General features: G+C 37.4%; 1 protein-coding gene across 4 annotated transcripts in view; it reads left to right on the forward strand.

Moving 5' to 3' along the window:
• LOC123500100 (guanine nucleotide exchange factor subunit Rich-like) overlaps positions 1–27,490 on the forward strand; it is a 303,302-nt gene that overhangs the window by 35,966 nt on the left and 239,846 nt on the right. For all 4 annotated transcript variants that reach the window (XR_006673172.1, XM_045248758.1, XM_045248759.1 and 1 more), the window contains 4 exons: positions 9,954–10,060; positions 10,368–10,525; positions 10,665–10,850; positions 14,259–14,495. Coding sequence is in view for 3 of the 4 variants with exons in the window: in XM_045248758.1 (XP_045104693.1) it covers positions 9,954–10,060; positions 10,368–10,525; positions 10,665–10,850; positions 14,259–14,495 (688 nt within the window). In the remaining variant the exon portion in view is untranslated. The remainder of the gene's footprint in view (positions 1–9,953; positions 10,061–10,367; positions 10,526–10,664; positions 10,851–14,258; positions 14,496–27,490) is intronic.

Consider the following 27,490-nt stretch of genomic DNA (forward strand, 5'->3'; position numbering starts at 1 on the left):
ATGGTACCAGGACTCAGGGAGTTAGACTCTGAGGAAAGACTGAGGAAGCTGGGGCTGACCACATTAGAAGAGAGAAGAACAAGAGGAGACATGATAACTATGTATAAATTGGTGAACAAGATTGACATATTGGGTAGAGAGTTGATAAAGGTGACCACAAGTAATCATCTCCGGGGACATGGAAAAAAAATTAATAAAAGACATCTGTCTAAATGACGTGAGAAAATACAGTTTTCCGCATCGTAGTATTGATAAGTGGAATAAACTGAGCAGTGATGTCGTTGACGCGGTGTGTGTCAATCAGATGAAAGAGAGATACAACAGCAGCGGACAAGGAGACAAGACATAGAGAGCTTAGCTCAGGCCCTGTAATACACAAATAGGTAAATACAAATAGGTAAAATACACACACTGCTGACAGAAGCCAGAGAAAAAAATAATGAAAGGTCAGAGGAGGAGAAGAAGGCATTTTTTTGGAGAACTATAGGAGACAGGATAAGGAAATGGTATATAAAAGAGAAGGAAGAGAAAGAAAATGGAGCAAGTTTAACTAAAAATAATAAGAACAAGAGATTAAAAATTATGTATATACGAAGTAAATTAGAATTAAGATATTACATAAAGAAAGAAGAACCAGATATTGTATGCCTGGTGGAAACAAAGTTAAATGAGGCAATGAAAATAGACATAGATAAAAGGTATAATATATGGAGGAGAGACAGAGTGGGTAAAAGAGGAGGAGGAGTCATGATGATGTTAAGGAAAGAGATGGTGGTAAATCAAGTGGAGTTTGGGGAAGGAAAATCAGAAATACTGTATATTAAGATACATATTAATAAAAAGGAGTTAACAATCATTGGAACATATGTGCCACCAAAAACAAATTCATGGACCAATCAAGAATATAAAGACATGATAAATGACACAATAAGGAGTCTTACAAGAATCATTAAAGAAAGGAGAAAAGTGATATTAGTAGGAGATTTCAACTGTAAGGAGGTAGACTGGGAAAATTATGAAAGTGGTATGAGGGAAGAAGCCTGGGGAGAAAGATTCCTGAATCTAATGATAGATAATTTGATGGTCCAAAGAGTAAAGGAAAACACAAGATTCAGAGGAAACGATGAGCTGGCGAGATTGGACCTAGTTTTTACAAGGGATATACAAATGAACGATGATATAAGACATAAGTGCCCATTAGGAAAGAGTGACCATGTAATATTAGAAATGGATATAGTAGAGGGAAAGGAAGATAGAGACGAATCATACAAAGGAGACCGATTAAATTACAGAAAGGCTGATATTGAGAACCTCAAGAGCTATTTTAAAAACGTAAACTGGGAGGAGAAGGAAAACTCAGAGACAGTGCAAAAGAAGTATAACTTATTTTTGGAAATATACAAAACGAGTCAGAAAATATGTCCCAAAGTATAGACCTAAAGAAGAAAAAAAAGATTGGTTTAATGCAAGGTGTGCTAGGGCAAAGGAGAAAAGAGATGGAACAAGGAAAAGGTGGAGAAGAAACAGAAATCCAGAAAATAAGGAAAACTTCAAAACAGCAAGAAATGAATATGCTAAGATGAGAAAGGAAGAAGAAAGGAACTATGAAAAGGACATTGTCGAAAAATGTAAGGAACAACCAAAATTGTTCTACAGATTCATAAATGGAAAAATAAGGCAAAAAGAAACAATAGAAAGGTTAAAAGGAGAGAATGGGATGGTGGAAGACCCAAAAAGTATGGCAGAATTGTTAAATAGTAAATTTCAGGTGGTCTTTACTAAGTAATACAAATTTGAAAGACCACAGGGTAATAGAGAGACTGTCCATATGAAAGAGGTTAAAGTAACTAAGCTTGAAATAAAAGAGTTGATGACGGAATTGGATGAAGAGAAGGCAATGGGACCGGATGAAGTCTCAGGCAGAATATTAAAGAATGTAGAGAAGAACTAGCAAGTCCTATATACAGCATCATAAAATGCTCAATAGAAAATGGAACAGTACCAGTAGAATGGAAAAAAGCTGAGGTGGTTCCCATATATAAGAGTGGAAGGAAGGAAGAACCTTTAAATTACAGACCACTATCACTAACTAGTGTAATATGCAAGATGTGTGAAAGAATAATAAAGAAACAATGGATAGAGTTTCTTGAAGACAACAAATTATTATCAAATAGCCAATTTTGGTTTTAGAAAAGGTCGGTCGTGTGTAACAAATTTATTGAGTTTCTACTCTAGAATAGTTGATAAAGCACAAGAGAGAGAGGGATGGATTGACTGTATTTATTTAGATTTAAAAAAGGTGTTTGATAAAGTGCCACATGAAAGATTACTATGGAAGTTACAGGAGAAGGGTGGCTTAAAAGGCAGCACATTGAGATGGATTAAAAATTACTTGAGGGGGAGAGAAATATAGGACGGTAGTTAAAGATATGAAGTCCAGGTTGAGAGCAGTAGACAGCGGAGTGCCACAGGGGTAAGTATTGGCGCCAATACTTTTTTTCATATATATAAACGACATGCCAGAGGGAGTGAACAGCTACATAAATCTGTTTGCGGACGATGCGAAACTGTGCAGAGTCATAACACAAAAAGAGGATTGTGAAATACTGCAGAAAGATCTAAACAAGATCTGGAAATGGAGTAAAAAATGGGAGATGGAATTCAATGTGGACAGAAGCCATGTCATGGAAATGGGAAAAAGTGAAAGACGACCAGTGGGAATCTATAAGATTGGAGATGGAGTAGAACTAGAAAAAGTAAAAAGAAAAGGACTTGGGAGTGACGATGGAAGAAAACAATCAACCGGTAAGCCATATTGATAGAATTTTCAGAGACATAATTTGCTAAGAAATATTGGATTAGCATTTCACTATATGGACAAAGAAATGATGAAGAAATTGATAAGTACTAAAATAAGACCTAGATTGGAATATGCAGTTGTGTGGACCTCCCATAAAAAGAAACACATAATGAAATTGGAGAGACTACAAAAAATGGCTACAAGAATGGTTCCAGAATTTAAAGGAATGACATATGAGGAGAGACTAAAAGCTATGGATCTACCAACCCTGGAACAGAGGAGAGAGAGAGGGGATCTGATACAAGTTTATAAATTGATTAACGGAATGGATCAAGTGGATAATGAAAAACTAATCCGGAGAGAAGAATATGACAGAAGCACAAGATCGCATAGTAAGAAACTGAGGAAGGGAAGATGTCTGAGAGATATTAAAAAATATAGTTTCCCGCAAAGATGTGTTGAGACTTGGAACAGTTTGAGTGAGGAAGTGGTGTCAGCAACGAGTGTGCATAGTTTTAAAGAAAAATTGGATAAGTGTAGATATGGAGACAGGGCCACATAAGCATAATGCCCAGGCCCTGTAAAAACTGCAACTAGGTAAACACACAAGTGCCCATTGGGAAAGAGTGATCATGTAATATGAGAAATGGATATAGAGGAGGGAAAAGAAGATAGAGATGAATCATACAAAGGAGACCGATTAAATTATAGAAAGGCTGATATTGAGAATCTCAAGAGCTATTTCAAATATGCTAACTGGGAGGAAATAGAAAATTCTGAGAGAGTGCAAGAGAAATATAACTTATTTTTGGAAATATACAAAGCAGGAGTCAGGGAATATGTCCCGAAATATAGACCTAAGGAAGAAGGAAAGAAAGATTGGTTTAACGCAAAGTGTGCCAGGGCAAAGGAGAAAAGGGATGGAACATGGAAAAGGTGGAGGAGAAATAGAAATGCAGTAAATAAGGTAAACTTCAAGACAACAAGAAATGAATATGTTAAAGTGAGGAAAGAAGAGGAGAAGATCTATGAAAAGGACATAGTCAAAAAATTCAAGGAGCAACCAAAATTGTTCTACAGATTCATAAACGAAAAAATAAGACAAAAAGAAACAATAGAAAGGTTAAAATGAGGAAATGGGATGTTGGAAGACCCAAAAAGTATGGCAGAACTATTAAATAATAAGTTCCAGGAGGTCCTTACTAAGGAGACCATCTATATGGAAGAGATTAAAGTAACCAAGCTTGAAATAAAAGGGTTAATGAAGGAACTGGATGAAGAAAAGGCAATGGAACCAGATGAAGTCTCAGGCAGAATATTAAAAGAATGTAGGGAAGAACTAGCAAGTCCTATATACATCATAAAATGCTCAATAGAAAATGGAACAGTGGCAGTGGAATGGAAAAGAGCTGAGGTGGTTCCCATATATAAGAGCAGAAGGAAGGAAGAACCTTTAAATTGCAGACCGGTATCACTAACTAGTGTAATATGCAAGATGTGTGAAAGAATAATAAAGAAACTGGATGGAGTTCCTTGAAGACAACAAATTATTATGAAGTAGCCAATTTGGCTTTAGAAAAGGTCGGTCATGTGTAACAAATTTACTGAGTTTCTACTCTAGAATAGTTGATAGGGTACAAGAGAGAGAGGGATGGGTTGATTGTATTTACTGAGATTTAAAAAAGGGATTTGATAAAGTGCCACATGCAAGGTTACTGTGGAAATTAGAGGAGAAGGGTGGTTTAAAAGGAAACACATTGAGATGGATGGAAATTATTTGAGGGGGAGAGAAATAAGGACGGTAGTCAAAGATATGAAGTCCCAATGAGATCTAATAGCACTAGTTCAGGAGGTGCTGTGAACCTTCCATTAAAGCTAGTTGTGATCTCGTTGAGTTGTGTCTCACAACTCAAGGGGGTAGTCACAGCCTACCCTCTAAAGACAGCTCTCCTTCTTCACACAAAACTACATGCACTTACCACACATACACCCTTCACTCCAAATCAAAATTTAAAAGAAAAATGGGACCCGAAATAAACAACGCCTCGGACTCCCCCTCTGGGGAGGGGACCAAAAATGTCCCCAGGTCGGAGACCTCTCCTGTTGAAGACCAGAAATGCCTTGACACCTCCCTCAACTTTATCTACATTAACTTCTGCAACATTCGCAGTCTTAGATCTAATTTTCAATCTGTGGAACACCACCTCTCCTGTACTAAACCTCATCTTCTTTTCCTCACCGAAACACAGCTGTCTGAGGCAACTGACAAGAGCCCCTTCTCTGTTCCCTCCTACTTTCTCTATTCTCATTTTCATTCCAAAGCTGGATGTTGTGTCTATGTACGCAACGACTTAACTTGCTCTCGTGCCCACTCTCTTGAGTCTTCCGAATTTTCCACCATCTGGCTACGACTTAACAGTCACTCTCAAACTAAATTCATCTGTGCTGTTTATCTCTCCCCTAACTCTTCTGACTATAGTAATTTCTTCGACTACTTAACTTCTAAAGTGGAGCACATTCTGTTCCTCTACCCTTTCGCTGAGATTTCCATTCTTGGAGATTTCAATGTTCACCACCAACTTTGGCTTTCCTCTCTCTTCACTGACCACCATGGTGAACTAGCCTTCAACTTTGCTATCCTCCATGACCTAGAGCAACTGGTGCAACACCCTACTCGTATTCCTGACCGTCTTGGAGACATGCCCAACATTCTTGATCTCTTCCTTACCTCTAACCCTTCTGCTTATGCTGTCACCCTTTCATCTCCGTTGGGCTCCTCCGATCACAATCTCATTTCTGCATCTTGTCCTATTTTTCCAATCCCTCCGCAGGATCCCGCAAAGCGAAGGTGCCTCTGGCGTTTTGCCTCTGGCAGTTGGGGGGACCTGAGGAGGTATTATGCTGATTTTCCCTGGAATGATTATTGCTTCCATGTCAGAGACCCATCTCTTTGTGCTGAACGCATAACAGAGGTGTTAGTATCTGGCATGGAGGCGTACATTCTTCATTCTTTTTCTCAACCTAAACCTTCTAAACCTTGGTTTAACTCAGCCTGTTCTCATGCTATACATGATAGAGAGGTTGCCCACAAAAGGTACTTGAGCCTTCCATCTCCTGAATCTCATGCAATTTATATCTCTGCCCGGAATCATGCCAAGTCTGTTCTTCAACTTGCCAAACACTCTTTCATAAATAGGAAATGTCAAAATCTTTCAAACTCAAACTCTCCTCGTGACTTCTGGCATCTAGCCAAAAACATCTCAAATAACTTCACTTCTTCATCTTTCCCTTCTTTATTTCATCCTGATGGCACCACTGCCATCTCTTCTGTCTCTAAAGCTGAACTCTTTTCTCAAACTTTGCTCACAACTCCACCTTGGACAATTCTGGGCTTGTCCCTTCCTCTCCTCCTCCCTCTGACTATTTCATGTCTACAATCAAAATTCTTCATAATGATGTTTTCCATGCCCTTGCTGGCCTAAACCCTCGGAAGGCTTATGGACCTGATGGGGTCCCTCCTATTGTTCTCAAAAACTGTGCTTCTGTGCCTGCACCTTGCCTGGCCAAACTCTTCCAACTTTGTCTATCGACTTGTACCTTTCCTTCTTGCTGGAAGTTCGCCTACATTCAGCCTGTTCCTAAAAAGGGTGACCGTTCTAACCCCTGAAACTACCGTGCTATAGCTTTAATCTCTTGCTTGTCTAAAGTTTTTGAATCTATCCTGAATAGGAAGATTCTCAAACATCTGTCACTTCACAATCTTCTGTCTGATCGCCAGTATGGCTTCCGTCAAGGTTGCTCTACTGGTGATCTTCTGGCTTTCCTTACTGAGTCTTGGTCATCCTCTTTTAGAGATTTCGGTGAAACATTTGCTGTTGCATTAGACATATCAAAAGCTTTTGATAGAGTCTGACATAAAGCTTTGATTTCAAAACTGCCCTCTTACGGCTTCTATCCTTCTCTCTGCAACTTTATCTCAAGTTTCCTTTCCAACCGCTCTTTTGCTGCTGTGGTAGACGGCTACTGTTTTTCTCCTAAACCTATTAATAGTGGTGTTCCTCAGGGTTCTGTCCTGTCACCCACTCTCTTTCTATTATTCATTAATAACCTTCTTAACCAAACTTCTTGCCCTATCCACTCCTACGCTGATGATACCACCATACATCTTTCCACGTTCTTTCAGAGACGTCCAACCCTTCAGGAAATCAACAGATCATGCGGGGACGCCACGGAACGTCTGACTTCCGATCTTTCTAAGATTTCCGATTGGGGTAGAGAAAATCTAGTAGTTTTCAATGCCTCAATCAACAGATCATGCGGGGACGCCACGGAACGCCTGACTTCCGATCTTTCTAAGATTTCCGATTGGGGTAGAGAAAATCTAGTAGTTTTCAATGCCTCAAAAACTCAATTGCTCCATCTATCAACTCGACACAACCTCCCAGACAACTATCCCCTCTTCTCCAATGACACTCAACTGTCTCCCTCTTCCACAATGAATATCCTCGGTCTGTCCTTTGCTCATAATCTTAACTGGAAACTTCACTTCTCATCTCTTGCTAAAACAGCTTCTATGAAGTTAGGTGTTCTGAGGCATCTCCGCCAGTTTTTCTCGCCCCTCCAACTGCTTACTCTGTATAAGGGCCTTATCCATCCCTGTATGGAGTACTCTTCGCATGTTTGGGGGGGTTCCAGTCACACAGCTTTGCTTGATAGGGTGGAATCGAAAGCTCTTCGTCTCATCAACTCCCCTCCTCTGACTAACTGTCTTCAGTCTCTCTCTCACCGCCGAAATGTTGCATCCCTTTTTATATTTTATCGCTATTTTCATGGTCTGTTCTACTGATCTTGCTAACTGCATGCTTCCCCTCCTCCTGCGGCCACGCTGCACAAGGCTTTCTCCTTCCTCTCATCCCTATTCTGTCCAACTCTCTAATGCAAGAGTTAACCAGTACGCTCAATCATTCATCCCTTTCACTGGTAAACTCTGGAACTCCCTCCCTGCATCTGTATTTCCGAATTCTTACAACTTGTCTTCTTTTAAGAGGGAGGTATCGAGGCATTTGCTCCTAATTCTGGCTGACGGTTTTGGCACTTTTTGAACTCTTTGGAGAGCCAGCGCTCAAGTGGGCCTTTTTCTAACTTTCTTTTTTTTGCCCTTGGCTGGCCCTCTTCCCTACGTAAAAAAAAAAAAAGAAAAAAAGTGGAGAGCAGTAGAAAACGGAGTGCCGCAGGGGTCAGTATTGGCGCCAATACTTTATCTCATTTATATAAATGACATGCCAGAAGGAGTGAAGAGCTACATAAATCTGTTTGTGGACAATGCGAAACTATGCAGAGTTATAAAGCAAAAAGAGGATTGTGAAATACTGCAAGAAGACCTAAATATAAATAAGATCTGGGAATGGAGTAAAAAGTGGGAGATGGAATTCAATGTGGACAAAAGCCATGTCATGGAAATGGGAAAGAGTGAAAGACGACCAGTGGGAATCTATAAGATAGGAGATGGAGTAGAAGTGGAAAAAGTAAAAAAGGAAAAAGATTTGCGAGTGACGATGGAAGAAAATAATCAACTGTCAAGCCATATTGATAGAATTTTCAGAGAGACATATAATTTGCTAAGGAATATTGGAATAGCATTTCACTACATGGACAAAGAAATGATGAAGAAACTGATAAGTACTATAATAAGACCCAGATTGGAATATGCAGGAGTAGTGTGGACCCCTCACAAAAAGAAACACATAAGGAAGCTGAAGAGACTAGAAAAAATGGCTACAAGAATGGTCCCAGAACTTGAAGGGATGACATGAGGAGAGACTAAAGGCTATGGATCTTCCAACATTGGAGCAGAGAAGGGAGAGAGGGGATCTCATACAAGTTTATAAATTGATAAACGGAATGGACCAAGTGGACAATGAGTATCTGATCCTGAGAGAAGAATATGCCGGTTGAAGCACAAGATCGTATAGTAAGAAGCTGAGGAAGGCAAGATGTGTAAGAGATATTAAAAAGTATAGTTTCCCACAAAGACGTATTGAGACATGGAACAGTTTGAATGAAGAAGTAGTGTCTGCAATGAGTGTGCATACTTTTAAAGTAAGATTGGATAAGTGTAGATATGGAGACGGGGCCACACGAGCATAAAGCCCAGGCCCTGTAAAACTACAACTAGGTAAATACAACTAGGTAAATATACACACACACACAAACATACTGCACATACCTAGATCTATTGAAGGCATTTGACAAGGTCCTGCACAAAAGGTTACTATGGAAACTTAAACAAAATGGAGGACTTAATGGAGGACTTTTTAAATGGATGGCTGACTTTTTAAAAGACAGTGAAATGATAACAATTATAAGATAAAAAATCCCTACCTATCTACTTGTGTCTCCCCTTTGTTTCCTTCCTCCCCTTGTCACTCTTACCCTTGTCTCTAGAGGGAGAGAGCAGGTGAGGGCAAGGTGACATGTCAGTCACAAACCAATTATGGCTTGTTTTACGGAAGAGGTCGGCAGACACATGTCTAACCGTGTACAAAAAAATGAAACATAGAAAATTGTCCATTCATTTTGGTCGGTTCCCCTAAATATTTGCGATGACGGTACATGCATTTCATGATGCATGGTCACTTAATCAAATTCTTCCCAACTCATGTCATTCTGTGTTAATTACCAATAAGTATTTTTTTTATGCAGGAGGGAAACCAGCCAAGGGCAACAAAATATTTAAAAAAAGGCCCAGTTGAAGTGCTGGTTCCCTTAAAGAGTAGTAAAGATTTAGTTAAAATTAAGGAACAAATGTCTTCAAACCTTCCTCCTAAAAGAAGACCTACTATATATTGTTACCTTGAAAGAAAGAGTTCTTTTGTGGTGTATCACCAATCATCACTTTGATTACATGTGCGAAGATGTCTGGGATTTGATTTTAGATCCTCTGTTGCCATCAACCACTGCCTCAATGCTGAACCATGGTTTTATTTGATGCAGGCTCATTTCTGAGACCTTTTTTGGAGAAAAGGTGCATCTTATGAGCTATCAAATAGGGTACATATATGCATATATACATACATACATGCACACAATGTGTGGTCCATAGTAAGTGGTTGTGTACATTCCTACATTGTAAGTTTTGTGTGCATTTTTGCAGCTCCCAAGGAGTGGTGTACCTTGTGGATGAAGCAACAGGAGGTCTTGAAGTTTCTCATAGGATGATCCTTTCAGACAGAGACTATGGAGGCTCACCGGGACCAGTTGGTAAGTTTTGATTTCCTTTATTATTAATTGGTAGTAATCTTGCACCTTATCGTATGTTGTTGAATTCTATCTTTATAAGAACTATTTTTATTATTCACTCAAAAGATCACTTGTATAATTTGCAAACAATAGCTGATTCAGATTCAGCTCTCAACTATCAGTATTCACCAGACTTAAATCTCTACTAAATGTTTGTATTATATTTATTTCTAGATGGGTTTGATTAAGTGTAATCTCTATCCAAAGCCAGAAAGGGAAGGAAGAAGCTGAATGTGTGAGCCCTTATTAAATATTATGTCATCTTCAGGTTTCATGAAGTGGACACCTGATGGTACTGTGCTAGGCATGAGCTGGATTGGAGGAGGACTATCTCTTTGGAGTGTGTTTGGTTCCCTGTTGACTGTCTCCCTGCGTTGGGACTACTCACAAGATCCTCTTTCTCATGCCATTACTATCACAAATATGGTAATTAATCATTATTTTGCTTTTGAATACTTTCTGCACATCTGTTTCTTATTATAATATCAGTGGCATGAGTATGTGATAGTTTATTGTGATTTTTATACTAGTAATATGAACACCATTTTCATGATTTTTTTTTAAGGAATGGGGAGCAGAAGGCTATGAGCTCTGGTGTGTACAGGAACATGAGGGAGGGAAGGAATCCTGCTGGGGTAAATCATCATTCATGGATACTGAGGATAAGAAAGAAGAGGAGGAAGTCAACACTGGAACATCAGTCTTGCAGCTTTCCTTTATCAAGAGTGCTCTCACTGTTAACCCGTGCATGGTAAGATTACAAGCAAGACACTGAAGAAGGTATTTGTCAAGTTTTAATTCATATCTCAAGGAAGATGTTTTCTCTTTTGTCACACATAATATATACAACATAAATCTATCTTTTATCGCTATTTTCATGCTAACTGCTCTACTGATCTTGGTAACTGCATGCCTCCCCTCCTCCTGTGGCCTCGCTGCATAAGGCTTTCTTCATCTCATCCCTATTCTGTCCAACCCTCTAATACAAGAGCTAACCAGTATTCTCAATCATTCATACCTTTCACTGGTAAACTCTAGAACTCCCTGCCTGCTTCTGTATTTCCATCTTCCTATGACTTAACTTCTTTTAAGAGAGAGGTGTCAAGACATTTGTCTCACTCTTTTGTCTATTATTCTTTCTAATCTTTTCTGGAGACTGCAATTCCAGTGGGCCTTTCTTTTTCTAATATAGTTTGTTTTGCCCTTATCAGTTCTCCCTCTTACATAATATATGTATATATATATATATATATATATATATATATATATATATATATATATATATATATATATATATATATATTAGAGATGTACCGATACCAAAATTTTGGCCGATTCTGATACCGATACCAAAATTTTGGCCGATTCTGATACTGATACCGATACCACCTAATTAGGCCGATACCAATACTACTACCAATACCGATACAACCGATACTGATACTACTACTTATAGTTATTACTGCACTAGACACCAGGATGAGTTGGTGGATGGCGAGCGTTATCAGATGGGAGGCTTTGTTTTGGAGGATGCTGTAAGTCCTTCTGAGAACGTTTTGAAGCCATTTGCAAAGGTAAATTACTCAGTAATTGGAATTAATATCTTCTCAGTCTTCTGATTCTTGTCAGTTATTTTAAATTCTTACTTATTACTCCTTTAGCGACCATTTGGTCTTGTGCATTTTCATTATTGATTTTATTGACGATATTTTGGCGATTAAAAATATTTTTTGTGTATGTTTCTCTTTAATTAAATCTGACATCCTTTGAAATCAATTCCTTAGACATTAGTAGACCAATTCAGAAAAATGAGCTTTCACGTAATCTTTTCAATTAAATAGAAAAAAGTTTAATTTATTCTAAATTTCTAGTGTATTGCTATGATCTTCAATAGTTAATATGCAACAAATTATACGCAATGCACATGATTACAAAACAGAATCGTTACTTTCTTAGTTACGGAATTTTTACATTTTTAGGTTAACACAAGTAACTCAAAAATTAAACTTGCATTAAAGTTAATATACATATATAATTCGAGCTTCCACCTATTCCAGTATGATATCTTGGAAGTTTGACATTCTTAGATTATAGTTAAAAAACATAAGCTTTTCACCTGTGTGAACTTTGTGTGGGTGGAGGAGCAGCGTCTGACTGAGAGACAGTGAGAATGCGTGGTGATTCATGACCGACCGTGTGACAGGATGCCGGAGTTCAGCCTATACGCATTTCATACACGTTCAATTTAGAGGTTGTGGCTTATTACCACAGAAAGCAGTATTCTATGACATACGGTAATCACCACGGAAACTTAATACGCCGTATTATATTAATTTGGTATCATCAATATCTTATGTCGAATATATCACTAAGTAGTAAATTCCTTTTAGGTATCGGAAGTATCGGCATAAAATAAGCTGATACCGATACCGATACCCAAAAAATGGGCTGATACCGCCGATTCTGATACCGATACCGATCCATCGGTACATCTCTTATATATATATATATATATATATATATATATATATATATATATATATATATATATATATATATATATATACATACATACATACATACATACCTACATACCTACATATATACATATATTTAAGAGAGAGAGAGAGAGAGAGAGATTTGTTGTTTTTAGATTACCTTTATAGGGAAAAACTATGAGCTTTTGTCTGCAGTGGCAGCCCACAAGTGAGTTTCTGCTGTTGAGTTGAAAGTTGGAAGGTCATTCCTCAGTGAGAGCTGAGCTATGTCTCCAAGAAAAAGAGAGAAAGTTAGTTTGGTTGAAGGGAAAAATAATATGAGTTTGAAAGATGAAAAGATGAAAAAGTTGCTGATGAAGGAAGGAAAGAAGGATGATACATTGTTCTTATGAAGGGAAAGGAATAGGGAATCAAAACCTGTTTGTTATTAAAATAAGGGAAGCAATAAATATTATTAAGTTATTATGGAAGGAGAGAAAGTGCAAGAAATGAGAGAAATGAGGAAAGGAAAAACTGCACGGTAGGATGGATGTGCTGCAGAGTGTTTGAAGAGCAGTGGGGTGAGCATTATATCGTGGTTGGTAAACTTATTGAATGTGTGCTGTGTTGGTGGAAAAATGCATGTATTGTTTTTTTTTTTTTTTTTTTTTTTTTTTTTTTTTTTTGAGGAAAAGAGTAATGCTAAGAATATAGGGGTATAAAATTGTTGAATGTGGTAGGAAAGGTGTTGAATGTTGATAAGGAGGATAAAAGAAGGAACAAGAAATTGAATTTTAAATAAAGTAAGAGATTTTAGAAAAGAAAGAGGTATTTATTAAATTTTTGCAGTAATGCATTTATGTTAAAAGATTTTTTTTAGAAGAAAATGACCACTGACATGGATACTCGAGATAAACATGATGGTTTGATGCTCTACTTGTCAGACTAAGTGATATTCAATTAGGTTAGACTTTCTTGTCACTGCATAACTTTACTTTCAATTGAGATCAGCTTCTGGTGTTTCACTTTCTTCATTACTGGGAATACCTTTTTTTGTTTTCTCTCTTCTCTTCTGAAAACTCATCCATCTGAAGGCACTTTTTCACCATATGGTCAACCTCTCTCGGAAGTAATGGGATGCTGCTCTCTTTGAGAGTTCCATTGCTGCTCACTAATGTTCTATCTCCCTCTGGAGCATCAGGGAAATACTGAGAATTCAATCTGAAGGTAGGGATGAATAACAGTGAGAGATGTGTCACCAGGGATTGAACATCTTACATGGATACTAGGTAACTGTAGGAATCTGACACATTACCAGTTAGGTTAAAATGATATCAGAGTTAAGATTCCTGCTGTAATGAGTTATATTATATGTTTATTTTCTCATCTACAGTAAATGGATTTGCATTATATGAAATCAGTTTTCTGAGCATCTGCATTATTCTATTACTTTTCCTCTTACATTTATTGATCCTCTCAACTGAACCTACACTATGTAATTTTTCTATCCATTGTAGTGTAAATTATTCTAACTTTTGCTCTCTTTTCAAATAAATATCACTTGTATAATTTATTTCAGACACATCCACTTTACCTTTTATATTGTTTTTTTTTACCATCTTCAGAATGCTTTGTTTTTATTTTCTTCCTTTTGTTAATTTCCACCTTCTTTATTCCCACAGAGCCGACTGGTGAGGGTTCTCTTGCAGGGCAGTGACCGTCTCTATCTCAATACTACTGAGGGCCTCATGGGAACATCCTCAAGTACCCCTCATGATGCTCTCTCTCTTTACTTTGACGATGATGAAGAGGGTGCTTTTGAGGATCGTGCCAATACCCAGTTTAATGTGGCTGCCAACAAGCAGTGGATTGTTGTGCCTATACCATACAAGTACACGTCTTCCAACTGGCCAGTCAGGGTAAGTTAATCTAGTGCTGTTTTTCAAGGTTGCCTACCATTCACAAAACTCTGTGAAGTTGATTTGATAGCACATCATGAGTGCCATAATGTTGCCAAGTTGTGTTTATGTAAAGGATAGAATTGTCTGTAAAGAGTAATGTCACATTATTTAGTAAGTTTCTTTCAGCATCCTGCATTGTGGCAACCCCTGCAACATGTATTTCCTTTTATAAAGGCAAACTATTGTTAAGATTGTCATTATTTGATTTTTTATACCAGTTTATCATTCATCAATTTTTTAGTTTGTTTTAGAAAGGGCAATTCTGGATCATTCCACCTTCGTGGTCGTTACGTTCTCGGATGTAACATATAGGTATACTCCTACTTATATCTATAGAAGTTATGCAGGTAGCAAGATATGATTCTTACCAAGATAGTGCTAATGGCTAAAGAAAAAAAAATGACTTTCCATAATACAGGTACAGTAGAATCTTGAATCTCGATCAACCTCATCTCGATATTTCGCATCTCGATTGCACCATCAAAAACCCACGATTCACATATCTCGATCAAATTACACGAATCTCGATCGCTATTTTTCATTTTGTTGTTGTTGTTGTTAAGGGCTGCGACAATATATTACGATTCTATGAGCCCTGGAGATATGCCTGTGGTGTTCTCACAAGCGTTGCAGTTGGTTAGTCTTGTTGAGGAAGGCACAGGTGAGGCGAAGCACTGCTGATTGCCATGACGAGTCGATGCCTGTCGCCCCAAGCAGGGTGGGCAAGTCAAATGTGGCTACTCCCAGGGCACGGAGTTGTTCTTGCAGCACCACACGATGTGAGTGGAAGCGTAGACACTCCAGCATGAAGTGGTTCATAGTATCAGGTATGCTGATGCACCAAGGGCAGTACGGGTCTGGGGCAAGGCTCAGGCGGTGGAGGTGAGCAGTGAGTCGTGTGTGGCCCAGGCGGAGACGCATGAGGGCGACGTCCAGCTTGCGGGACGTTTTTCTAACCCTTGGTTGCGGGGAAGAATCACTGCGGTACTGGCCCATTGAGGTGGTTTGTAATACAGGGGTGAGGGATTCATTCCATATGGACTGACAGGTGTGGGCGATTAGGCGTTTGGAGGTGGAGAGTGGCAGGGTGAGCAGGGTATTGTTATGGTCCATCAGGGCCATCTTGGCAGCAGCATTGACAACCTCGTTGCCTTGTATGCCTGAGTGGGAGGGCACCCACTGGAATGTTATGTCCCACATTTTTCATTTTATTGTATCAAAACAAACATGGCGCATGGCGATGCGATTGTTTCGATTGCTCTCCCACTAGCGGCAACTTGTGGAGTGTAGTGTGTACCAGTCACCTGCGGCCTCCCCAAGACATTCAAAGCCTGGGCATTAAAAAGCAAGAAGGATGAAGAAATCAGTGACATTGGCAAAAAAAAATTATTCACGGATTCAAGGTTAATGTAGTTAATATAGGTTAGTTACCAAAGCTTTGGTCTCAATTACATTTTTCTCTATAAGAAGTTAACTTCGCATCTCGATATTTCGAATCTCGATCAGTATTTTTGGTCCCAATTATGATCGAGATTCAAGATTCTACTGGAACTTGACTTACGCGTTTTTGTTATAATGCGACCGAAAAAAATATAATCAATTTATTTTGTGGGATTGGTTTGCTTAAACGCGATTTGGCCCAACCGCATTTTCAAACTGAGTGCCAGACGCAATTTCAAACCGCGCCAGAGAGTTCCGCAGCTGGCTGATAGGTGGGAGCTCCACTCTTTTTGTGCCTCATTTGCAGTCTGCCAGCACTGAGTACAGACGGAATCTCTTCAATCTGCCTATAATTCAATTCACCAGGATGGCCCCAAAATGTCCTTCATCTTTTTCTGCATGTGGGGTTATTTTTGATAAGTGGATTTTTGATAAAGTGGAAAAGCTCAGAGGAAGATGGTGACTGACTGTGGTGTGAGTGGTGAAGGCAGTGACGAAGTGAGTGTTTTGTTTACGTATTCTTTGTTTAGTTGTTTTCTCTTATTATTTCTTGCTTTCTCTTATTATTTCTTGTTTTTCCCTGTACTTTAAATACACTTCTAGTATTTAGAATGGTAAATAATAAAAACATGTTAATTTAGCCAAATAAATAGAGTATTTTGTACAATTTTTTTTGGACAACAACTCACGTCCCCCCCTATTATCTTTTGTTTCTTATGAGAATTACAAGTTCATTTTACGTGAATTTTGATATACGCGATGCCTCTTGGAACGCATCTATCGCGTAATTCCAGAGTTACCTGTGTTTATTGGTGTTTTTCATATTCGTTGTTAATGAGGCTGTGGTGGTCATTATAAAAATGGAACCCGGAGTTTAACTCATGGTTATACATGTGCAAAACTCTGTGAAAATAAAAGGAACTTTCAAAATATTTTATATGGAGCTTATAAAGGAAGCATTAAACTATGTATAGCTTTTGGCAATTTCGATTTCAGTTTTTCCTACAAAAAATAATAAACGCTGTTGTGGTCATTAAAAAATTGTCATGATCGTTACACTGCAATTCCGTGAAGAAACAAACAAAGAAAAATAATAGCAATAACTAAGTACCAGGACATTAGAAATATATATATATATATATATATCTATATATATATATATATATATATATATATATATATATATATATATATATATATATATATATATATATATATATATATATATATATATATATATATATATATATATATATATATATATATATATATATATATATATATATATATATATATATATATATATATATATATATATATATATATATATATATATATATATATATATATATATATATATATATATATATATATATATATATATATATATATATATATATATATATATATATATATATATATATATATATATATATATATATATATATATATATATATATATATATATATATATATATATATATATATATATATATATATATATATATATATATATATATATATATATATATATATATATACACAGTAAGGTCCCGAGTTACGTCAGAGTTACATTCCTGAAACATGACGTAAGTCGATTTTGTACGTAACTCGAGTTTTTGTACTTTCAAAGCATATTATCGAGTTTTCAACTAATAATTTTTTATGGTTATTCAGGTAAGTAAAAGGTTATATTGTTATATTGGTATATTATTTACAACTATGTAGGAATATATTGATTAGGGCCGCGAGTACGAAGGACTACAGGCTGCTGAGAGGGGTGGCCTGAGGCCGCCAGGAGGGTGGGCAGATCGAATGTTGTGACGCCCAGGGCGGACAGCTGGGAGCTTTGTGGAGTGCGGTAGGAGTAGAAGTGTTATATAAGTAAAAGGTTATATTGTTATATTATTTACAAGTATGTAGGAATATGAAACACAAGCTTGTTTTTGTTGTTGATTAGGGCCGTGAACGCGAAGGACTGCATGTTGCCAGAGGGTGACGCCTGAGGCCGCCAGGAGGGTGGGCAGGTCGAATGTTGTGACGCCCAGGGCGGACAGCTGGGAGCATAGTGCAGTGCGGTGGGAGTAGAAACGTGGGCAGCGGGGCAGGAAATGCAATAGGAAAGGGCAATAGGGATCAGCAGACAAGCGCAGACGGTGCAAGTGAGCTGCGAGTGTCGTGTGGCCCAGGCGAAGGCTCCGGAGTTGTTATTGTTGTGATAGGTGCATGAGCCCTCAAGGTCGTCAACCTCCCTGTTGTCATGGTAACGGGCTTCAAATTTTCTTCTTCACTCCTTTACACACAGCTGCTGCCTCCCTTCTCATGTCTTTTAATTATGTCCACTTTTTCTTGTAGCGTAATGGATTTCCTTTTCTTAGCATCACTGCTATCACTCAGGAGTTTTTTTTTTTTGGTGCCATTGAGCAAGATACTAAGATAGTCAGCAAACGCAGATGTAGGAACACTCTTGCCAGGGGCGACGGTGTGGTGGAACTGAGGTACGTAGAGTGCTATTGTATTCAAGCATGAGGTGGGCGGTGTGGTGGATAACCACTAGAGACGCCTGGCGGCCAACAATAACAATAAACCCCACGCTTTACGATTTATAAATTTTCAATTTTTTAAATCTTAAATTGCCTTATAGTGGACTGACGTAAGTGCGAGTTTGACGTAACTCGAGACTGACGTAACCCGGGACCTTACTGTATATATATATATATATATATATATATATATATATATATATATATATATATATATATATATATATATATATATATATATATATATATATATATATATATATATATATATATATATATATATATATATATATATATATATATATATATATATATATATATATATATATATATATATATATATATATATATATATATATATATATATATATATATATATATATATATATATATATATATATATATATATATATATATATATATATATATATATATATATATATATATATATATATATATATATATATATATATATATATATATATATATATATATATATATATATATATATATATATATATATATATATATATATATATATATATATATATATATATATATATATATATATATATATATATATATATATATATATATATATATATATATATATATATATATATATATATATATATATATATATATATATATATATATATATATATATATATATATATATATATATATATATATATACAAGCAAACCCGGTTTAACAAAGGTTCACAAAACAAAATTTTGCTACAACGAAGGTTTCGTTTTACTACCATCTGCTCGTTTAACGAACACCAAACTCACTTTAACGAAGTTTTATCCAGGTAATTTTTTCCAAATTTGAAAGCCCCACCGTATCATGCAAGCTGACAGGCTTTTGAATACACCAGGAGCTGCTGATACTAAAGCCTGCCTCAGGAGAAATCCTGAGACACCTGTAGAATAAAGATCAAGATCAAGCCTCTCGTGGACAACACAAGCACTGCCGATACTAAGGCCTGACTCAGAAGAAATTCTGTGTCACCTGTAGCATCAAGATCAAGATCAAGATCACGCGCACCACCCACTCCCCAGTCAAATCATAACAGCGTCACCAGCAGCTCATCTTCCCTAGTTCAACTTACCACCAAAACGCCCTGCAATGTGGCCTAACGTTCCTAAGAAGACCAGGAAGTGTCTTACTCTCGAAGTGAAGCTGGGTATTATTCACAGACAAGAGAGAGGCCAGAAAACTAATAAAATTGCTTGCCACCATCTTGACTCCATCTACTGTCTACTATTTTCAAGTCAGCAGACTCTTTTAAGAAGGCTGGTGAGACCGCATCTTCCTTGCAAGCTAAAAGAACCACCTGAACTCGTGACTCTACAATCGATAAAATGGAAAGCCTTGTGGAAATGTGGTACATAAGTTTTGTATGCGGTATCATGATGTACATTATAATGACTTAAATTAAACTACCTAAATGTTTTTCATAATTTTTACTTTCATTAAACCTTTTACTGTACTATGATGCACTCTCGCTTTGTTTACTCTCAGTGTAAGTTCAGATCAAGGGTAAAACTTGTTATAATTGGTTCGCTTAACGAAGTTTCGCTTAACGAAGTGTTTTTTAGGAACGTAACCCCTTCGTTAAGCGGGATTGCCTATATTATATATATATATATATATATATATATATATATATATATATATATATATATATATATATATATATATATATATATATATATATATATATATATATATATTTATTTATTTATATATATATATATATATATATATATATATATATATATATATATATATATATATATATATATATATATATATACAGTAATACTCACATAACGAACATTCATCTAACGAATTTCCAGTTTAACTTACTATATAAAGTTAGACTAAAAAGTCCTCATAACGTACAACCACATCCATTTTAGCGAATTTTTTGGGTTTGAATTTGTTGGGTGAAAGACCGAACGCGGTAGCTTCGCTATGATTGGCTGGCTCCCCGCCTCTGTCTCTAGTGCTCCTGGAGCTGGATCCAAGATTCCTTAACAACATCAGAGCAACCTCCTGCAGTGAAATGGCTTCCATGAACGCTTGGAGGGACAGTGACAAGATTGCTTTGAGGTTGCTCTGAGGTTGCTGGGAACACCACCTCTGGAGGTGGTGTTACTGTCTTATATATGCATTTATGTTCACAAGACATTTCTATTAGCTTTTTACAAACCAATCTTACATAGAATACCAAATAAATAAAGCAGAGATGAGATTGGCCACAGACGAAGCGGGAGACTCACGGCCACTCGGCCGCTTCTTCTTCTTCTTGTGACCCTTTTAGCCTGCGTGTTACTTTCATCATGATGTTTATGTTTCCACTCTTCTATTGCATGTTATAATGGATATCATATCTTAGTATTCATATACGCTCATGCCACGAGGATAACCTGGACTCCGTGGCAGTGAGTGATAGTGAATTACTAATGAAATACCGCAGTATTTCATTAATAATTCACTGTCACTCACTGCCATGGAGTCGAGGTTATCCTCATGGCATGAGCGTATATGAATACTAAGATATGATATCCATTATAGCAGGCAATAGAGGAGTGGAAACAAATATCATGGGGAAAGACAACACGCAGGCTAAAAGGGTCACAAGAAGAAGAAGAAGCGGCCAAGTGGCCGTGAGTCTCCCGTTTCGTCTGTGGCTGATCTCATCTCTGCTTCATTTTTTGGTTTTCCATGTAAGATTTCACTTTATGCATTACAAAACAATCCTTTCTTGGGTGCAAGGTTTGTAAAAAGCTAATAGAAATGTTGTTTTGTGAACATAAATGTGAGAATGTGAGAGAATTTGTACGTAGCTCCTCTAACTTCCAATGACTCATATGACATCATAAAAGTATTGGTACACCGGTGGCCCAATATGCTGCCAAACGTGTATATGATTTTTTTTTTAACCCATGTGGTATGGAGACCAGCCAAGAAAGCATCCCCCTCCTTTTCCATTATTTCCTATGAGAAAATTATGTCTGCTTAATGAATTTTGCTCTACGAACAGCTTTGACACCCCCTATCCTGTTCATTAAGCGGAGTATTACTGTATGTAATATATATATATATATATATATATATATATATATATATATATATATATATATATATATATATATATACAGTAAGGTCTCGGTTTACATCAGAGTTACATTCCTGAAACATGACGTAAGTTGATTTTGTACGTAACTCGAGTTTCCGTACATTTCAAAGCATATTATCAAGTTTTCAACCAATCATTGTTTATGGTCATTTAGGTAAGTTAAAGGTTATATTGTTATATTATTTACAACTATGTAGGAATATGAAACACAAGCTTGTTTTCGTTGTTGATTAGGGCCGCGAATGCGAAGGACTGCAGGTTGCCGAGAGGGGTGGACGCCTGAGGCCACCAGGAGGGTGGGCAGGTCGAATGTTGTGACGCCCAGAGCGAACAGCTGGGAGCGTAGTGCAATGCAGTGGGAGTAGAAGTGTGGGCTATAGGCAAAAACGCGATAGCCGAATTGAACAACTAATGGTGAAAATTGTTATTGGTACCGCAACCACAAATTTTACTCCTAATATCCCTCATTTTTACTTCTTTTTGAATTAGTGTATAATCCATTGGTACCAATTAAAACATGTCAAGGTTATAACATAAAAAAAATTTACATCAGCCCATTGTATTTACTAAATATGTACCGATGCACCGGTATCGGTATAGGAATCGGCGGTATTGGCCCATTTTTTGGGTATCGGTATCAGCTTATTTTATGCTGATACTTACGATACCTAAAAGGAATTTACTACTTAGTGATATATTCGACATAAGATATTGATTACTTAGTAATTTACCTCTGGAAATGGCTTCAAAATGCTTCTAGAATTGCTCCTAATTCACAAACGTTCTCAGAAGGACTCACAGCATCCCCCAAAACAAAGCCTCCCATCTGATAACGATCGCCATCCACCAACTCATCCTGGTGTCCAGTGCAGTAATCACTATAAGTAGTAGTATCGGTATCGATAGTAGTATCGGTATCTGCCCAATTAGGTGGTATCGGTATCGGTATCTGAATCTGCCAAAATTTTGGTATCGGTTTTGGCCAATGAGCGCTCAGATACCCCATGACGTCATGGCTGGGCGCTCGATAGCAGGCATCTGAGGTCGCGATAATGAAATTTTAGCAGCTTTTCATGGATGCGTGATGGCAATAAAACGCGATAGCTGAAGTCGCGATAGCCGAGGGTTGACTGTATATATATATATGTATATATATATATATATATATATATATATATATATATATATATATATATATATATATATACAGGCAACCCCCGCTTAACGAAGGGGTTACGTTCCTTAAAAACACTTCGTTAAGCGAAACTTCGTTAAGTGAACCGATTATAACAAGTTTAACCCCTGACTTGAACTTCCATTGAGAGTAAACAAAGCGAGAGGGCATCATAGTACAGTGAAAGGTTTAATGAAAGTAAAAATTATGAAGTTAATCATTTAGGTAGTTTAATTTAAGTCATTATAATGTACACTAATGTATGTATGTATGTAACTTTATAATGTTGATGATCTTAAATTTATGAAGAAAGGGAGAGTGAAATGGGAAAGACACTAACCGGCAACCTGTGTAATGTAAACAAAGGGCGCATCATTGTATCACATACAAAACTTATGTATCACATTTCCACAAGGCTTTCTATTTAATCCATTGCAGAGTCATGAGTTCAGGTGATTCTTTTAGCTTGCAAGGAAGATATTTTCTCACCAGCCTTCTTAATAGAGTCTGCTGACTTGAAAATAGTAGAGACAGTAAATGGAGGTAAGATGGTGGCGAGCAATGCTATAGTTTTCTAGCCTCTCTTGTGTCTGTGAATAATATCCAGCTTCACTTTGAGAGTAAGAGAGTTCCTGGTCTTCTTAGCAACGCTAGGCGACATTGCAGGGCGTTTTGGTGGTAAGTTAAGCGAGGGAAGACAAGGTTGCTGATGCTGTTATTATTTTGAACAGGGGAGTGAGTGGTGCGCGTGTTGTCCATGAGAGGCTTAATCTTGATCTTGATTTCACAGGTGTCCCAGGATTTTTCCTGAGGCAGGCCTTAGTATTGGCAGCTTCTGGTGTCTTCAAAAGCCTGTCGGCTTGTGTGATACGTCGGGCTTTCAAACTTGGAAAAAATTACCTGGATAAAGCTTCGTTAAAGCAAGTTTGGGGTTCGTTAAACGAGCAGATGGTAGTAAAATGAAACTTTCCTTTTAGCAAAATTTCGTTGTGTGAACCTTCGTTAAGCGGGGGTTGCCTGTATATTTATATACAGGCAACCCCCGCTTAATGAAGGTTCACACAAAAAAATTTTGCTACAACCGTTTCATTTTACTAGTATCTGCTCTTTTAACGAACACCAAACTCGCTTTAACAAAGTTTTATCCAGGTAATTTTTTCCAAGTTTGAAAGCGATATCACACAGGCTTTTGAATACACCAGCGCCTGTCGTGGACAACACGCGCACCACTCACTCCCCCTGTTCAAAACAATAACAGTGTCAGCAGCAGCTCATCTTCCCTCGCTCAACTTACCACAAAACGCCCTGCAATGTCTCCTAGCGTTGCTAAGAAGACCAAGAAGTCTCTTACTCTTGAAGTGAAGCTGGATATTATTCACAGACACGAGAGAGGCAAGAAAACTAATAGCATTGCTCGCCACCATCTTGACTCCATCTACTGTCTCTACTATTTTCAAGTCAGCAGACTCTATTAAGAAGGCTGGTGAGACCATATCTTCCTCGCAAGCTAAAAGAACCACCTGAACTCATGACTCTGCAATGGATTAAATGGAAAGCCTTGTGGAAATGTGGTACATAAGTTTTGTATGCACATTTGCAAGCACATAGGACCCTATTATTCGTTCACAAACAGATGTGACGTCATGAATATCCTCACATTCTTCAAGTTCTCCATGCTCGACGTCAGAGTCAACTTGCTGATGCAACATCCTCTGTAATGATGTTGTAATGATAAAGGTAAAGAGAAAAAACTGTTTGAAAAGATCATAGACATAGGGTGGAGAAAACATAACAGTGAGGCATGGGGGTGAGGTGGTGAGGTGATACATTTTGTTTTTTGTTGTCTTTTCTTCTGATTCTAATTCTCATCAATTTATGCATGTAAAGAAGTTATTACCAAACATTTTGACATGTGTTATGGTATAGACCAAGTGCTTAACAAGTTATTTCAGAAAAAAGTATGGAGCTGTGTACAGTAAATGATACACCTCTCTTGACGCCTGGCCACCTACTGAGTATGAGTGACTAGTGACATGCACATACACTGTCCCTTGCCTGTTGCCAAAGGTTGAAATTTATCAAGAGAAAAAAATATTCATATAATTTTTTTTTCTTTACACAGACACAAGCATTGAGTGATGCATAATCTTTCAGGGTGCAAGTCATGCTATGACGCAACTGCACGAGACATGTAAAAATGATTTCCTAGTGAGAAGGTTATGTAATTATCAGAAATACACCCTCTGGTAATTTAGGGTTTGAAGGTTTTGGAGAGGCAATAGTCCCAAACTTCTTTATCCCAAATATAATCCTAATATAAATTCAAAGATGCCCTCCTTCATGAAGTAGGGATTAGCACTCTCTCTCTCTCTCTCTCTCTCTCTCTCTCTCTCTCTCTCTCTCTCTCTCTCTCTCTCTCTCTCTCTCTCTCTCTCTCTCTCTCTCTCTCTCTCTCTCTCTCTCTCTCTCTCTCTCTCTCTCTCTCTCTCTCTCTGTATTTACCTAGTTGTATTGTACAGGGTTTGAGCAGGGCTCATAGTGTCCTGTCTCCATATCTTCTTTTATCCAATTTTCTTTAAAGTTATGCACATGTGCTGTAACAACTTTACCACTCAATAATGCATTCTATTGTATTTTCTAATATCCTTCACACACTGTCTCATACTAATCTTTACATGTCCTCTTGTCCTTCTAGCTTCTTATATCACCAGCACCAGGTCTTCCTTGTCTATCTTTTCAATTCCATTTACTATTTTTCTTGTAAGGATGGCATTCCCATTTTCTTCAGCCTTTCCTCATATGTTAGGTCCTTTAGTTCCACCAACATCTTTGTAGCTATCTTCTGGATCCATTCTCATTTTCTTATTTTTTTTCAAGCTCGATGACCACACCACTGCTGCATATTCCAACCTTTGGACATATCATGCTTGTGATATTTTTTTCATCATATCTTTGTCCATGTACTGAAATACCACTCTAATATTAGTCAGTGTTTTATATGCTAATCAAAATATCTTACTCATGTGTTTTTCTGGGTTCAGATTTTCCTGCATAACCACTCCCAGATCTTTTTCCTCTTTTTCTTCATTATCTGCTCCTCTCTCATTGGATAGTTCCATACCGGTCTTCTCTTACTCTTTCCTAATTCCATTAAGTGACATTTCTTGGCATTGAATTCTAACTTCCACTTCTTACTCCACTCATAAATTTTGTTTATATCTTCCTGCAGCATCAAACAGTCTTCTCAAGTTTTGATTACTCTTAACAATTTTGCTTCATCAGCAAATAAATTAACGTAACTGGTTATCCCATTTTGTATGTCATTTACATATACCTGGAACATAATGGAGGCTAACACTGACCCTTGTGGCATTCTGCTAGTTACTTTACCCCAAGATGAGTATGTATCTCTGATCACAGTTCTCATCTCTCTCTCCTTCAAGTAATCCCTTACCCAATCTAATGAAGTTCCTCTCAGTCCTCCTATGCCCTCGAACTTCCAAAGTAGTCTGCTCTGAGGGACTTTATCAAAAGCCTTTTTTTTTATATATCCAGGTATATCGTGTTCACCGACCCTTGTCTACTTTCTAGTCTTTCTATTACGCTTGAATAGAAACTTAATAAATTTGACACACATGACCTTCCTATCCTGAATCCAAATTGTCTGTTTGATATAACCTGTTCTAGATATTTAACCAATTTTTCTTTGATAACGATTTCACATATCTTCCCCATAACAGTTGTAAATGACAACGGTCTGTAATTTAATGGCTCAGTTGACTTTCCTCCCTTGAATATTGGGATTATGTTGGCTCTCTTCCATTCCAGTGGTACTCCCCCTTTTAATGAACTTGTAACCATTTCCCAAATTGGATCTTACAGCTGCTCTTTACTTTCCTTTAGTGCCCAACCTGATACACCATCCAGCCCCATTGCTTTTCTGACATCCAAATTTTTTTATGCAAGAGGAAGACTTGCCAAGGGCAACAAAACATAAAAAAAAAAAAAATGAAAGAATTACCCAAAAGATAGGGACAAATGTCTTGAAACCTCCCTCTTAAAAGAGGTCAAGTTGTGGGAAGATGGAAATACAGAAGTAGGTAGGTAGTTCCAGAGTTTACCAGTGAAAGGTATGGATGATTAAGACCACTGGTTAACTCTTGTGTTAGAGAGTTGGACAGAATAGGGATGAAAGGTAGAAGAAAACTTTGTGCAGTGAGGCTGCAGGAGGAGGGGAGGCATGCAGTTTACAAAATCAGTAAAGCAGTTAGCATGAAAATAGCGATAAAGGATAGAAAGAGATTCCACACTTCGGTGGTGAGAGAGAGGCTGAAGACAGTCAGTCAGAGGAGGGGAGTTGATGAGATGAAAAGCTTTTGATTTCACCCTATCTGATAAAACTGTGAGTGGAACTCCCCAAACATATGAAGAGTACTCCATACAAGGACGAATAATGCCCTTGTACAGAGTTAGCAGTTGGAGGGGCAAGAAAAACTGGTGGAGACGCCTCAGAATGCCTAACTTCATAGAAGCTGTTTTAGCAAGAGATGAGATGTGAAGTTTCCATCCAGTTAAGATTATGAGTAAAGGACAGACTGAGGATATTCAGTGTGGAAGAGGGGGACAGTTGAGTGTCTTTGAAG

This window comes from Portunus trituberculatus, chromosome 50, assembly GCF_017591435.1.
Source record: "Portunus trituberculatus isolate SZX2019 chromosome 50, ASM1759143v1, whole genome shotgun sequence".
Lineage (NCBI taxonomy): Eukaryota > Metazoa > Arthropoda > Malacostraca > Decapoda > Portunidae > Portunus > Portunus trituberculatus.